Source organism: Coregonus lavaretus, assembly GCF_964263955.1.
Source record: "Coregonus lavaretus genome assembly, chromosome: 6".
NCBI classification, from domain to species: domain Eukaryota; kingdom Metazoa; phylum Chordata; class Actinopteri; order Salmoniformes; family Salmonidae; genus Coregonus; species Coregonus lavaretus.
This window is the reverse complement of record NC_139993.1, coordinates 2,066-14,600: the sequence shown is the minus strand read 5'-3', so window position 1 is coordinate 14,600 and position 12,535 is coordinate 2,066. Positions and strand designations below refer to the sequence as shown.

Below are 12,535 nucleotides of genomic sequence, written 5' to 3'. Positions count from 1 at the left end.
CGTCACGCTCGAGAAGGGCCACCAATTTGTTAAAATAAAAAGGGGGGACAGAGAGTCGAGGCAGTGTAGCGTCAGCAGGGATGGTCTCACTTGGCTGACTTCGCAAATATGGTAGAGACTCTAATCTATTCCCTCTGACATGAATGGCTTCCCTCGTTGGTGAGACTTTACCACCCTCCACCAAAGTTAAAACTCAACGGTGTGTGTGTCTTCCCTATCAAATCTAGTGGAGGGGAAAGGAAATGAACTGAGACCTTCCAAAGCTGGGAAGCACCTTAACTGTTATGTGGGGATAAGTGATAAAACAAATTATCTGTAGAGGAAACTAACCAACTTTAGTGGAACTCCAGAACATCACTGTTGTAATCTGTGGACAAAGGACCAAACCGAACCCATGTAGTATTTTCTCTCTTTCTCCTCAGAAGATTCTAAACATTATGCACACGGTCATGTCTGAAATGAATTCCCATGGGGCTTGGGTCGAAGACATGTAGATACTTAAAAAAAGTGGTTTCTTATATTTGGTGTAACGGTAGGTATTGGTTTGGAAGCGGATGGATTAAACTGCGATGACCCTGTAGTACACATCACTGTTTCCCGACAAGACTACCGGTTGACAGTCTCCCAGTTTACATTATGCGGTTGACATTCTGTGTCGGTTCAAAATGTCTCTTTTACCATAGCAAGGGGGTTGAAGAGGCCGGTATGGCTTGTGTTAAAATGTCATGGAGGCATCTGCGTAGTGGAGGAGAGCGACACACTCCAAGAACAAAAACATTTTGTTCAAGCACAAACATGACAGCTCGAAGGCAGTCTGGTAAGTATCCAGAGGCCCTCAATTCTGACATTTGTGGTAGAGAACAGCTAGATGTTTACGAGGTCGGAACCCGGGTCATTGGCTTCTGCCGGTGCCATTCACAGTTCGCTAGCCAGGAGGAGGGACCAGAAGGGATTCTTACGTAGCAATTGGTTAAAAATGCTGTCCATCATGTCACAACATGTTGTGCTGTAGCTCAATGGATGTAAGCATCTCCAATGGGATTGGAGTATGTTTAGTGCCATTAGCAACTGTTGCTCTTTTGAAAAAGGCTAATATGAAAAAAGCAGTGGACCTGAAATGAGTCATGACCTAAAGGCGTTTAGATGACCGATGATGGCTTGAATGGATTAAGGGATATACAATATATTGTTTGATCATATATCCTTAGACATGTTGAAAGAGGAGGTAATGTTGATCATGTTTTTCTTTAGCTATGTTTTTTAAAGATGCCTATTTCTATTGCACATTTCCTCATTATTAGATTTCTGAATGATGTTCAAATACAATGGGGTGAAAACGAAAAACAAATAGAATGACAATGATCATTTTGCCGGGAACATTGAAAACATTATGAAAAACAAAAAATACATCATTCTAAATATGAAAAAGTCGAGCTTGACACATTACAATTCCCTTGTAATTTGCAGGCGCAGGCAGACAAGCCGTGTAAATTGTACTCTATTAAACAATAGCAATATGCATTAATATGTGCTGAAGCAAAATGTTATGGGTGATTCAACACGTTTACATAATGCCTTCGTCAAGGGGAGGGAGGGCGGTGGGTAAGGGGTTCTAGGGGTTCTGTATCCACTGTATTTTTACTTGACATAGGCCTAATTATTGATTTCCATTGCTTTAGATAGGATATGATGGGAGAGATAAAGAGCATTTTACCCTCCATTTGTGAAGCAGAACTAACTTCAGCTTCTATATATATCTGTATGCAACGGCTTGAAATGCATACCAAATAGAATGTAGAAATTTCAAAAAATTATACAGTTTATCACACATTATTGACTTTTGTACTAGGTTGACAGGTCTAGTCCAGTCTGGTGAGGAAGGGGATAAATATTTGATTGTCAAACCACAGATGGGAGGTATAAACATTAGTTCAAAAATAAATACGATTTGAATCAGGCATTATGTACAGAGCAATAAGGAGAAAGGAAGTTTCCATGATTTTGCTAGTTGCAGCACACAGCATGGTGAAAAAAGTCATTTAGAAGGTTAAAAAAAAAGATTGCCAAATACAAAAAAGTGAACTACAAAAATTGTAAACTACAAAAAAAAAAAAAACTAACTCTTAACTGCATTAATATTTGAAAACATTCAATTATGTACAGGCATTGTGTAGTTGGTAGTTTCACTGACCAGCAGTGCATTTAGTATTGCATTGTAAGTGCCGGTTTGTTGGGCAACATGAAAAAAGTATGTTGCGGTAGCATTCGTCTCCCACAAGAGAGTACCATGTATCCAATTATTATATTGTGAGGAGCTTTGGCATCCTCCAATGACTGAGATATTTGGCAACTCCTGTGACAAGACAGGAGTTTAAAAACTTGAGGTATAAAAATACTAATATTAAATAGTTTTTTAAAAATCAATAAATAATATGCTGAGTATTTCAACTGCATCTTTACATTAATGCACTGTAAACAAGTGTTAAAGTGCATTAATTCACAAAAAACGAAACTTCAATCTTCATTATTGTCTATGTGTTATCACACTGTAACAACAAAAAACAACTATGGTTGGCTAAAACAGATATAACTGCAATCTAGCAGGTACAATACTTTGTTTAATACTATAATACTGTCCAGCAGAAAATGTAATGAAAAGTTAGTGTTTAACCTCAATTGAGAAGCTCACACACTGTTCAATAGAAAAATATTTCAGCAGTCTTGAACACCAGCCAGTTGAAATAGTACTCAATTTAGATTTTCTATTGGGGATCGTTTTGAAGTAATATCAGTATTGTGTTTGGGAAAACATATAAGTAAGTAGTAATAACAAGAAAATGGTTATGTTGACATGACTGTATAGTCCTGCAGTACTATTCTAAATCCAGTAGATACCAAACTACTTTGAAAGCAAGAAAGTAAACATAAACTCTATTGCATACCACATAAACCAATACTGCACAGCAATATCCGCATGTTGAAACTATCTTTAATTTGGATTCAGAAAATCAACTGAGTCCAGATATTGTTATCAACATTTTTTTTTTTTTTCATCTTCAGTTTTTAAACTTAGTTTTAGGCATTTTTTTTGAATACACTGTATTATGCTATTTGTGCCCATAAATAAATAGTAAAGCTACAAAATAGCCAATTAAATGATATTCCTCTTTGGTTTGATCACATTGTGGGCTCGAGGCTATGGAAGTATATCCCTGGGATTGAAAAACAATTATTAAGCCATATTTCCAGTACTTATTTTCTGTGCAACTGCAACTGCGGTTGCTATACTGTATATACAGTAAAGCATATATACAAAGATATTTGTCTGGGACTACTACAGACATACAATACTAAAACTTATTGTATAAACTAATATCTTGGTGGTAGGCCTTTTTTTTTTTGGACTGAAAAGCACCTTCAATTGGAATTTATTTCCCAATAAGTATAATTTGATTAGATTTCAAGCTTGACAGGTTTCAGCTTTATTTGTGTGCAAGATTCTGTAGGCTTGGTTGAAAATTTAGAATAAGAAGTGGGACTCCAGAAGTGGGGTAAAACTACAAAGTTCGTCCAATTACGTGTCCCTCAACATAGATATTCCGTCAGTGAAACTTCAGAGATCGGAACATCCGAGAGACTAAACTTTGACTCTTTCCAATTCTGGACTGTCGGTGGAGTATAACACAAGAACGCAGAAATACATCTCTAAGGACAGACAAAAAGACACACAAAGACATTAAAGAACAAAACATACAGAAATGTCTAAAAAATATAATTAAAGGATTAGTCATTTTGACTTTGCTCAATTGTGACTCACTGAGAGTCACTGATATCTCTCCTGTTCTCTTGTTTTTTTCTTATTTGATTCTGAACATTCTACTACAACACTCTAGATTGATCATATTCGCTCGGTAACGCTCCTAAACATTCCTACTCAAGTGATTCTCTTGAATGTTACAAAAATAATTTTGGTGGTATTCATGCTCATAGGCCTATGGCACTGTAATACATTTGGTAATGACGTTGATTCACTGATGTGTTCCATCCACTTCTTCGAACCCCCATTCAGTTGATAATCTACAAAAGGCACCTATTTGGCATTATAGTCACAAGGGCAGGTATAAGGCTTGCCATCATTACCCAGCTATCTTCTCTTTCTAATGTAAACCCCTTCTAGAAGGTGTCGTGTCAAATCGCATCGTTCCAAAGTTCCAAAAACGTCTTTGTGTTTCTAACACTGGGGGTGGCCAACCCCCGTTTTCAGTGTCTCGTTTCATCCCATATCGCACGCAAAATTCTGGACTTTTAGTCTTTTACGTGTACATTTTAGTAAACCAGAAATAAAAGTGTCTCTTTCTCATTATAAGATTAAAACAACATATTTTTGTACATAAAGTCTTTCAGAATCAAACATTTACATATTTGGAGCATATTGCTTGTGGTAGCTCTTGTGGGGTAACATTCTTATGGAGTGGTGTCATCACCAATATTCTTAGTGACATCATCAAAGGGGGACATTGTTATTATTATTAGGCCATTACTTCTTCCTCTCTAGGTAGTTGGAGGGGACCCAGCCCTTGCGGGGGTGCAGGGCATCTTGGACCTGACAGTACCACCACCCATTGGGGTTCCTGTCTAGAACCTCCAGGCAGGTGCCCTCAGGGAAGCCCATGGTCTCATCATCCCCCCGGTAGTCAGCAATAGACACATATACCTCCCTCCCCAGGTTGTTATGGATCAGCTGGCTCTTCTCGATAGGCTTGGGCCTGACTGTGGAGACGGGGATACCGTTACGCTGCACAACAACCCCAACCCTGCTCAAGGTGTCCGTCCCGCCGCCAGCGCCAAATCGTTCCGCCGAAGAACCCCTGGTGGTGATAGAGCGCTCTGAGGGTCTCGATCGGGTCTCAACTGTGACGGGCTGCGCACGCACTGCGTTGAAGGAGGAGTTACGGCGCACGCCGAGGGTAGCGGAACCGGAGCGGTACTGGTCGGTACGGTACTGGTTGTGGGCGCCCAATGACTCGTTCCGCCTCAGGGAATTCGTCATGTAGTGTTGACTGTCCATGGCGGGCTGTGGCGCAGACACAAACACGGACTGGGGTCTGACGGCGGACTGCGGTCTCACCCCACCGTTCCTCATTCTCACGGCTCCGTTGACCAGCACAGCCGGCTTGGAGAATCCCCCCGGAGGCTTGGAGGGGATTGGGGGAGTGTTCCTCGACCTCAGACCCCCCGGCGTGTGGTGTACCTGGTGGTGGTTGGTGAGTCCCTGGAGGTTGATGTCGTTGAGCGCCAGCACACGCTGCTCATTCTTTTCCAGGCTGTTGGACTTGCTCCCGGTGCCGCTGCCCGACCCAGAGCGCTGCCCGTCGGACTCGGACCCACCGCCGTCCCTCCCTTGGCGGATGGGCTCCAAGTAGAAGGTGGGCGCCCAGCCTTCCTCGTCCCGCCAACGGATGTACCACCAGCCGCTCTCCTGCCTCTCCAGTACTTCCACCTCCACCCCAGCTGGGAAGCTCAGCTCTGACTCCTGGACCTTGTCGTAGGCATCTGTGGTCCGGTATAGGTTGAACCCCTCCAGATCCGAATCTCTCCGGCTCCCCTTGGAGTAGATGGAGGAGAGGTCTGAGGTGCTGTTGCGGGAAGAATGGGAGTCCTCCGACGAGATGACGGAAGCCGTTTCGGAGTCTTTGAGCCCATGGACGGTATGCCGGAGCTGACCCGTGGGCCTCAACTGGCGTCTCAGGGAAGTGATGTCCATCCTCTCGGGGCACTGGGGCTCTGACTTCGTGGTGAGGAGAGGTTTAGGCCTCACCGAGGGCTTGGGCTTGGTGGAGGGGCTCTGGCCTATCCTCTGCTCCACCGTCCTGGTGCCTGGGGGTTTCCTTGAACCTCTACCCGATTCGTCTGAGGACGACCAGGGGCAGGTGTCGGCTTTGGCTAGGGACTGGCTCCGGCTCAGCTCCGGGGTGATCTTCTTCAATGGCTTTCCCCCTGCTAGAGGTGAAGACCCTGAGGGTTTGCGGGGTACAGTCGAGGAGTGGTAGATCCTTGGGGAGTTGGAACCGCCGCAGCCTTTGGCCGAAGCCCCTTCATCACCACTACTGCGCCTGAAGCCATCGTTCTCATAGATACATTCCTCCTTGGCCATCTCTTCAACGGTCCTGAAGGATCTTCTTCTATGGCTGATAATAACAGGGGAGGTCTTGCAGACCAGAGGAGAACTACGGTACTTCTCACAGACCACGCTGTTGATTTTCACCTCCAGGGGGCGATGTATTGTTTCTTCCTTCAGGGAATCTGTGTCCGACTCGCCCTCGCACCCAACAGCGGGAACATCGTATTCCGGTTCCTCGTATACTGCGGGCCGGCTGGAGGATTCTGGGGCTTTGGAGGAGGAGGAGATGGAGTGACTGTGTGAAGGTGAGGGCGTCTCCTCTGAGTCTTGCTTCTTGACGGGCGGAGCTGGGGGCGGGACTTTGGGGCGGGTGAGCGTGCTGGTTCGTCGGCTGAGGTTGGGCTTCTTGCGTTTGTCGATGTAGGAGCAGGGGGCCCAACCCTCCGTCTCCCCGATCTGGACATACCACCAGCCCCCGGAGTTCTTCTCTATGACCTACAGAGAAGACAGGCGGGAAGATAACCAACAGTCAGACACACTTGATGGAACTATTGCTTTATAATCAACATTCAGTCTCACTTGAACTTCACACTGATGAAAGTTGCATTTTTAACAATGGGCCCTGGTCAAAAGTAGTGCCCTATATAGGGAATAGGGTGCCATTTGGGAAGCAGGCAGACAATGTGTCTCATACATGTAGATCTCTTGAGTGTTGCTGTTATACAGATGTAGGATCTTAATTTGATCACCCTGTTGCAGGAGAACTTGGAATCTATATTGCATAGGGAGAGGGTCAGAGTAAAAGTGTCCTATTTCTCTACTGCTGTTCCCTCCCTCCCTCTAACATCCCCTCCACTATCACACCATCATCCCCCCATTTACAGATGTAGGTCCTTCATTTGAAGGTTGCACTGTCGCAGGACAACTTTCCTGCAATGCAAGATATTTACAACTTGTAGTGTATTTGAGGTTTAAAAAGGCTTCTGAAGTTAGTAAATTCCACTCTGAAATTTCAGACTTGATTTTCGAAAAATTTATCAGCTCCTACAAAAATGTCCATTAATTATAATCCACATAACAATTCACATTTCTTGTTGCTGCAGGATTATTTTCCTGCTGTAGCAAACTGGCTCAAATTAATATCCTACATCTGTAGCTGTTTATTTTTGTCATCAATATTCTGGGAATCCTTCTTGGTGTGATGGGTGGAGAAATCTAAACAAAAGCTCCTTTCTTCTAACTTCAAATGTCCACCCTGACCTCCAGTTGGATTCTATACAGTATTTTGTCAGCATCATCAAATTCAACAGACCGTCAAGGCCATATCTATGCAGCTTCAGCAGTTGTGTCTCTGGTGAGCTGTCAGTTGTCATTAATATTTAATGTGCTCAGTCAGATTTCAATACCAACAAATGTCCAGCATTTCTGAGAATAGAGATAGATCATATAGACAGTAGCCTATCAATCTATACAGAAACGAAATACCTGTATAGATACTGTATCTATCTCTATGGTTCTGGGTGCTTACATCAGCTTTTTGTCCTCCACGGAAACTGATGCCATCAGAGATGCAGGACTGGAACTCTGCGATGGTGTAGTACTCTGCTTCCACAGTAGGTGGCTCTGGTGGCTTGGGTAACTGGAAGCCCTACACAAACAAGAGGAATAGAAAAAGAACAATCTTGAGTTCAATGTTCTATGTTCAAGTGTAAAAAACATTTTCTGATACATACTGTATTTGAGAGTGACTTACCAGATTCATTTCTCTTCTAGGAGGAGGTTTTTGTCGGAGGTTGGGAGAGCCTAATGAATGGAATTATAGATTAGCATCATTTAGTGTCAAATTTAGGAATGATAGAAGTGCAATTAGTAGTAGTAAAACACACAACAGACGAGTACAAACCTTAGTATATCAGTAAAACCCCAATCAAAATGTTATATCACCCAGCACTAAATACGTTTTTATTGCACTTTATTAGGCAAATATTAGTCACACATATGTCCCAGCACCCAAATATTAGTCTAATAGATATACAGTGGCTTGCGAAAGTCTTCACCCCACTTGGCATTTTTCCTATTTTGTTGCCTTACAACCTGGAATTAAAATTGATTTTTGTGGGGGGGTTTGTATCATTTGATTTACACAACATGCCTACCACTTTGAAGATGCTAAATATGTTTTCTTGTGAAACAAACAAGAAATAAGACAAAAAAAACAGAAAACTTGAGCTTGAGTATTGACCCCCCCAGAGTCAATACTTTGTAGAGTGACCTTTTGCAGCAATTACAGCTGCAAGTATCTTGGGGTATGTCTCTATAAGCTTGGCACATCTAGCTACTGGGATTTTTGCCCATTCTTCAAGGGAAAACTGCTCCAGCTCCTTCAAGTTGGATGGGTTCCGCTGGTGTACAGCAAGTCATACCACAGATTCTCAATTGGATTGCGGTCTGGGCTTTGACTAGGCCATTCCAAGACATTTAAATGTTTCCCCTTAAACCACTCGAGTGTTGCTTTAGCAGTATGTTTAGGGTCATTGTCCTGCTGGAAGGTGAACCTCCGTCCCAGTCTCAAATCTCTGGAAGACTGAAACAGGTTTCCCTGAAGAATTTCCCTGTATTTAGCGCCATCCATCATATCTTCAATTCTGACCAGTTTCCCAGTCCCTGCCGATGAAAAACATTGGATGGTGTTCTCGGGGTGATGAGAGGTGTTGGGTTTGCGCCAGACATAGCGTTTTCCTTGATGGCCAAAAAGCTCAATTTTAGTCTCATCTGGGGAGTCTCCCACATGGCTTTTGGCGAACACCAAATATGTTTGCTTATTTTTTTCTTTAAGAAATGCCTTTTTTCTGGCCACTCTTCCGTAAAGCCCAGCTCTGTGGAGTGTACGGCTTAAAGTGGTCCTATGGACAGATACTCCAATCTCCGCTGTGGAGCTTTGCAGCTCCTTCAGGGTTATCTTTGGTCTCTTTGTTGCCTCTCTGATTAATGCCCTCCTTGCCTGGTCCGTGAGTTTTGGTGGGCGGCCCTCTCTTGGCCGGTTTGTTGTGGTGCCATATTCTTTAAATTTTTTAATAATGGATTTAATGGTGCTCCATGAGATGTTCAAAGTTTCTGATATATTTTTATAACCCAACCCTGACAGATCATGTGACACTTAGATTGCACACAGGTGGACTTTATTTAACTACTTATGCGACTCTGAAGGTAATTGGTTGCACCATATCTTATTTAGGGGCTTCATAGCAAAGGGGGTGAATACATATGCACGCACCACTTTTCCGTTATTTATTTTCATTCCACTTCACTAATTTGGACAATTTTGTGTATGTCCATTACATGAAATACAAATACAAATCCATTTAAATTACAGGTTGTAATGCAACAAAATAGAAAAAAATGCCAAGGGGGATGAATACCTTTGCAAGGCACTGTAAATTAGCGCCCAAATATTATATTCACACAATACACCTTCGGCTTTCCATGTCTTACCTATAGCCTCAATGCCTATGCAAAAAGAAAACAATAATATTTTACTTCAGTCGAGTGAATAGTCTAATTTGAATCACCATACAACTCCATAATTCATGACACTCACCTATCGACACTCTGTGTGGAGCGACACGTGCTACAGCAGGAGAACCAGGCTCTGTCTTCCCCTTACTGTCCTGTAGAGGGCCACTAGCACCAGGGCCCAGGCTAGGATTGGAGGTACCCATCCCAGACCCAGAACTCAGCCCAGGACTGGGGCTCGGACCTGGGCCAGGGCTGGGGCCGTGGTCGGGACTGGGATTGTAACCTGGGGCATAGGGCATGGGCAGGCTGATCTCACTCTTTGAGATGTGGCGCTCAGGACTGGTGGCATCTCCATCCGTTTGGAAATCCTTTTAATCAAATCAAATGCAACTTTATTTAAACTGCAATTAAAATGGCAACACACTTTACAGTAAAAATAATAATAATAATACAATACAAGAGATAAATCAAACAAAAGCTAATAAAATAGAAAAAAGTGCCTAAAAAGTTCAAAGTAAAAATTGAGCTAAAAGTTCAATCATAAATGAAATCTTAAGTTAAAAGTGAAATCTTAAAACCTTACCTTCTCACTGCTGGACTTCTTCTGGAGCAGGTTGCTGATCTCCATGATGTTGCCTATGATCTCCACAGGGCCTGTCAGGGTCTTCTTCCGGCCAGGGGATGAGAAGTCCTCCTTCATCTTCTTCAGGTATGAGGCCGGGGCCCAGCCCTCCTTCCCCAGGTACCTAGTAGCAGAATAGGGGAGGAGAATGGAAGTTTACTCACCGGTCAAATAGTAACCCTTACCGGTCAAATAGTAACCCTTACCGGTCAGAAAGTGCATCTTGTGTTGACTACAAAGTCATCACAAGCAATACACTGTGATTACTTCCACTTTATGTCCCTCAGTAATAACACTGGTACATCAGCAGTAAAACATGACATCTTATCACATCTTCTGCCAAGGTTGACAAGTAAGCGAGAATTATTTACGATGTCAAAGGGAGTCTTTATGTTATTTATTCTCCCACTGACTGTCTATGACCACTAGGTGTCCTCATACACATAAAAGAACAGACTGATTCTGAGCAGAGCAGTAGAACACTGTTTTGTGTGTGAGCCAGTAGGCTGCCGGGGGGAGAACGGCTCATATTAATGGCTGGAATGGAGTCAATGGAATGTTATCAAACACAAGGAAACCATGCGTTTGATGTGATCGATACCATTCCATTGATTCCGTTCGAGCCATTACTATGAGCCCGTCCTCCCCAATTAAGGTGCCTCCAGCTGCCTGTGGTGTGTGGATAATACATGAGAGATGTAACAGGACTGTTCTTTAAGCCAGAGCAGAGTCCAGAGTAGCATGTGGTAATCATCAGCTGGAGAGTGGCGCTCACAAGGCCCTCGGGCCACGAGGAAATGACAAACAACAGGCCAGGAAATGCACGTTTACTGAGTATACAACACACACTCTGTCGCTCTTCCACTGAACAGATCACACACAACGCATTCACCAGATCTCCAATGAGCCACATATGTTAAACGTTTCCAATACCATTAAACAGATGAGATGTACCTCTGCCTTGATCACATCTCTGAAAATAATGATATAAAAGCTCTCTCTGGAGACTCATTTCATTAGAGAGTGGGAGAAAATGTACATTAACTTTTGGCCCAGATTCCAATATTATCATTCACTTACCAGCCTATAGGCCTTGTTGAAGGGAGTAGGATTTATTTGGAATTGGAACTGGGCCCATCCAACATAAAATCACTAATAGAATCAAATAGGTGTGAATTCTTAACCGGAGCAATGTTTTCTATTGGCTAAGGTGCCTGTCACTCCATGGAATACCTGGAATAGTATAAAGTAATCCTTCTACCCCCCCCCTCCCCCACCCCCCCCATAAAAATAAAAAATACATAAAAAAGTGGTTGTCCCACTGCCTATCATAAGTTGAATGCACCAATTTGTAAGTCGCTCTGGATAAGAGCGTCTGCTAAATGATGTAAATGTAAGTGTAAAATGGTGAGGACCAATCAGAGAAAGCCCTCCACAGTAAGGACCAATGGGAGGAGGTGACGCTCACCTGATGTACCACCAGCCCTCCAGGTTCTTTTGGATGACCTCCACGGTGACCCCTTTCTCAAAGCCGATCTCGTCCTTCCCCTGGCTGGCGTACGGCTGCACCGTCATGTACTTCTCTTCTACACGGTGGATGGAAGGAAGCAGTGAAAAAAAGGAAAGAATCAACATTTCAGTTCAGTAAATCTCAGTAATGAACCCCTTGGAAAACTCCCCTTGAATTTCCCAGTCAAGAGATATCTATTGCAACAACCAATTTATTTCAATCAATCAATGTTCTCTTAGAAAGCAACACAAAAGTATCCGGAATCACCCAGTTAGCCATTTTATCTGTTTTATTTGTTCAAGCCAGCATGCATACCCTGACTGTATCCATTCCTCGCTTATCCTCCAATACCAACACAAAACAGCACCCTCTACTGGCCATACCTCTCATCACATCCACAACCCTCTCAAACCCTTCCTTATCACAGCTAGAATGTGACAGAGGCAACCTAGCCAGGATCCACTGTGGACCCATAATAAACACTGTTGAGTGAACAACCCTGCAGACTGGATCCCTTTGAAATGGCTGCAGAGCTCCAGAGCTGCAGTATGGAGCCTCCCTGTTGGAGATAAGGAACCTGTGGAAGCTCTCAGATCTTTATCTGGCTCCACTTGGCTGCCCAGAGCCAGATAAGGGAAATCCCTCGCGGCCACTCTAGAGTGGGATGATCCGTAGGGGGATTCAACCACTGTGGAGGGAGAGTGGGATAAGCCAAGTGTAAGTATGAGGGGTAGTAGTGTGTGCTTCAATGGGTTGGATATACAGG

At 43.5% G+C, this 12,535-nt stretch overlaps 1 protein-coding gene across 1 annotated transcript; it reads right to left on the bottom strand.

Moving 5' to 3' along the window:
- Positions 1–2,744: 2,744 nt before the first annotated feature.
- LOC311130325 (SH3 and PX domain-containing protein 2A-like) lies at positions 2,745–12,243 on the bottom strand (the record flags this gene model as incomplete). Its single annotated transcript, XM_084163056.1, has 7 exons — positions 2,745–6,616; positions 7,650–7,769; positions 7,875–7,924; positions 9,720–10,005; positions 10,221–10,383; positions 11,728–11,845; positions 12,153–12,243. The coding sequence occupies 7 exons, from the start codon at positions 12,241–12,243 to the stop codon at positions 4,538–4,540; spliced, it is 2,907 nt and encodes a 968-aa protein (XP_084019182.1). The 3' UTR covers positions 2,745–4,537.
- Positions 12,244–12,535: the final 292 nt, after the last annotated feature.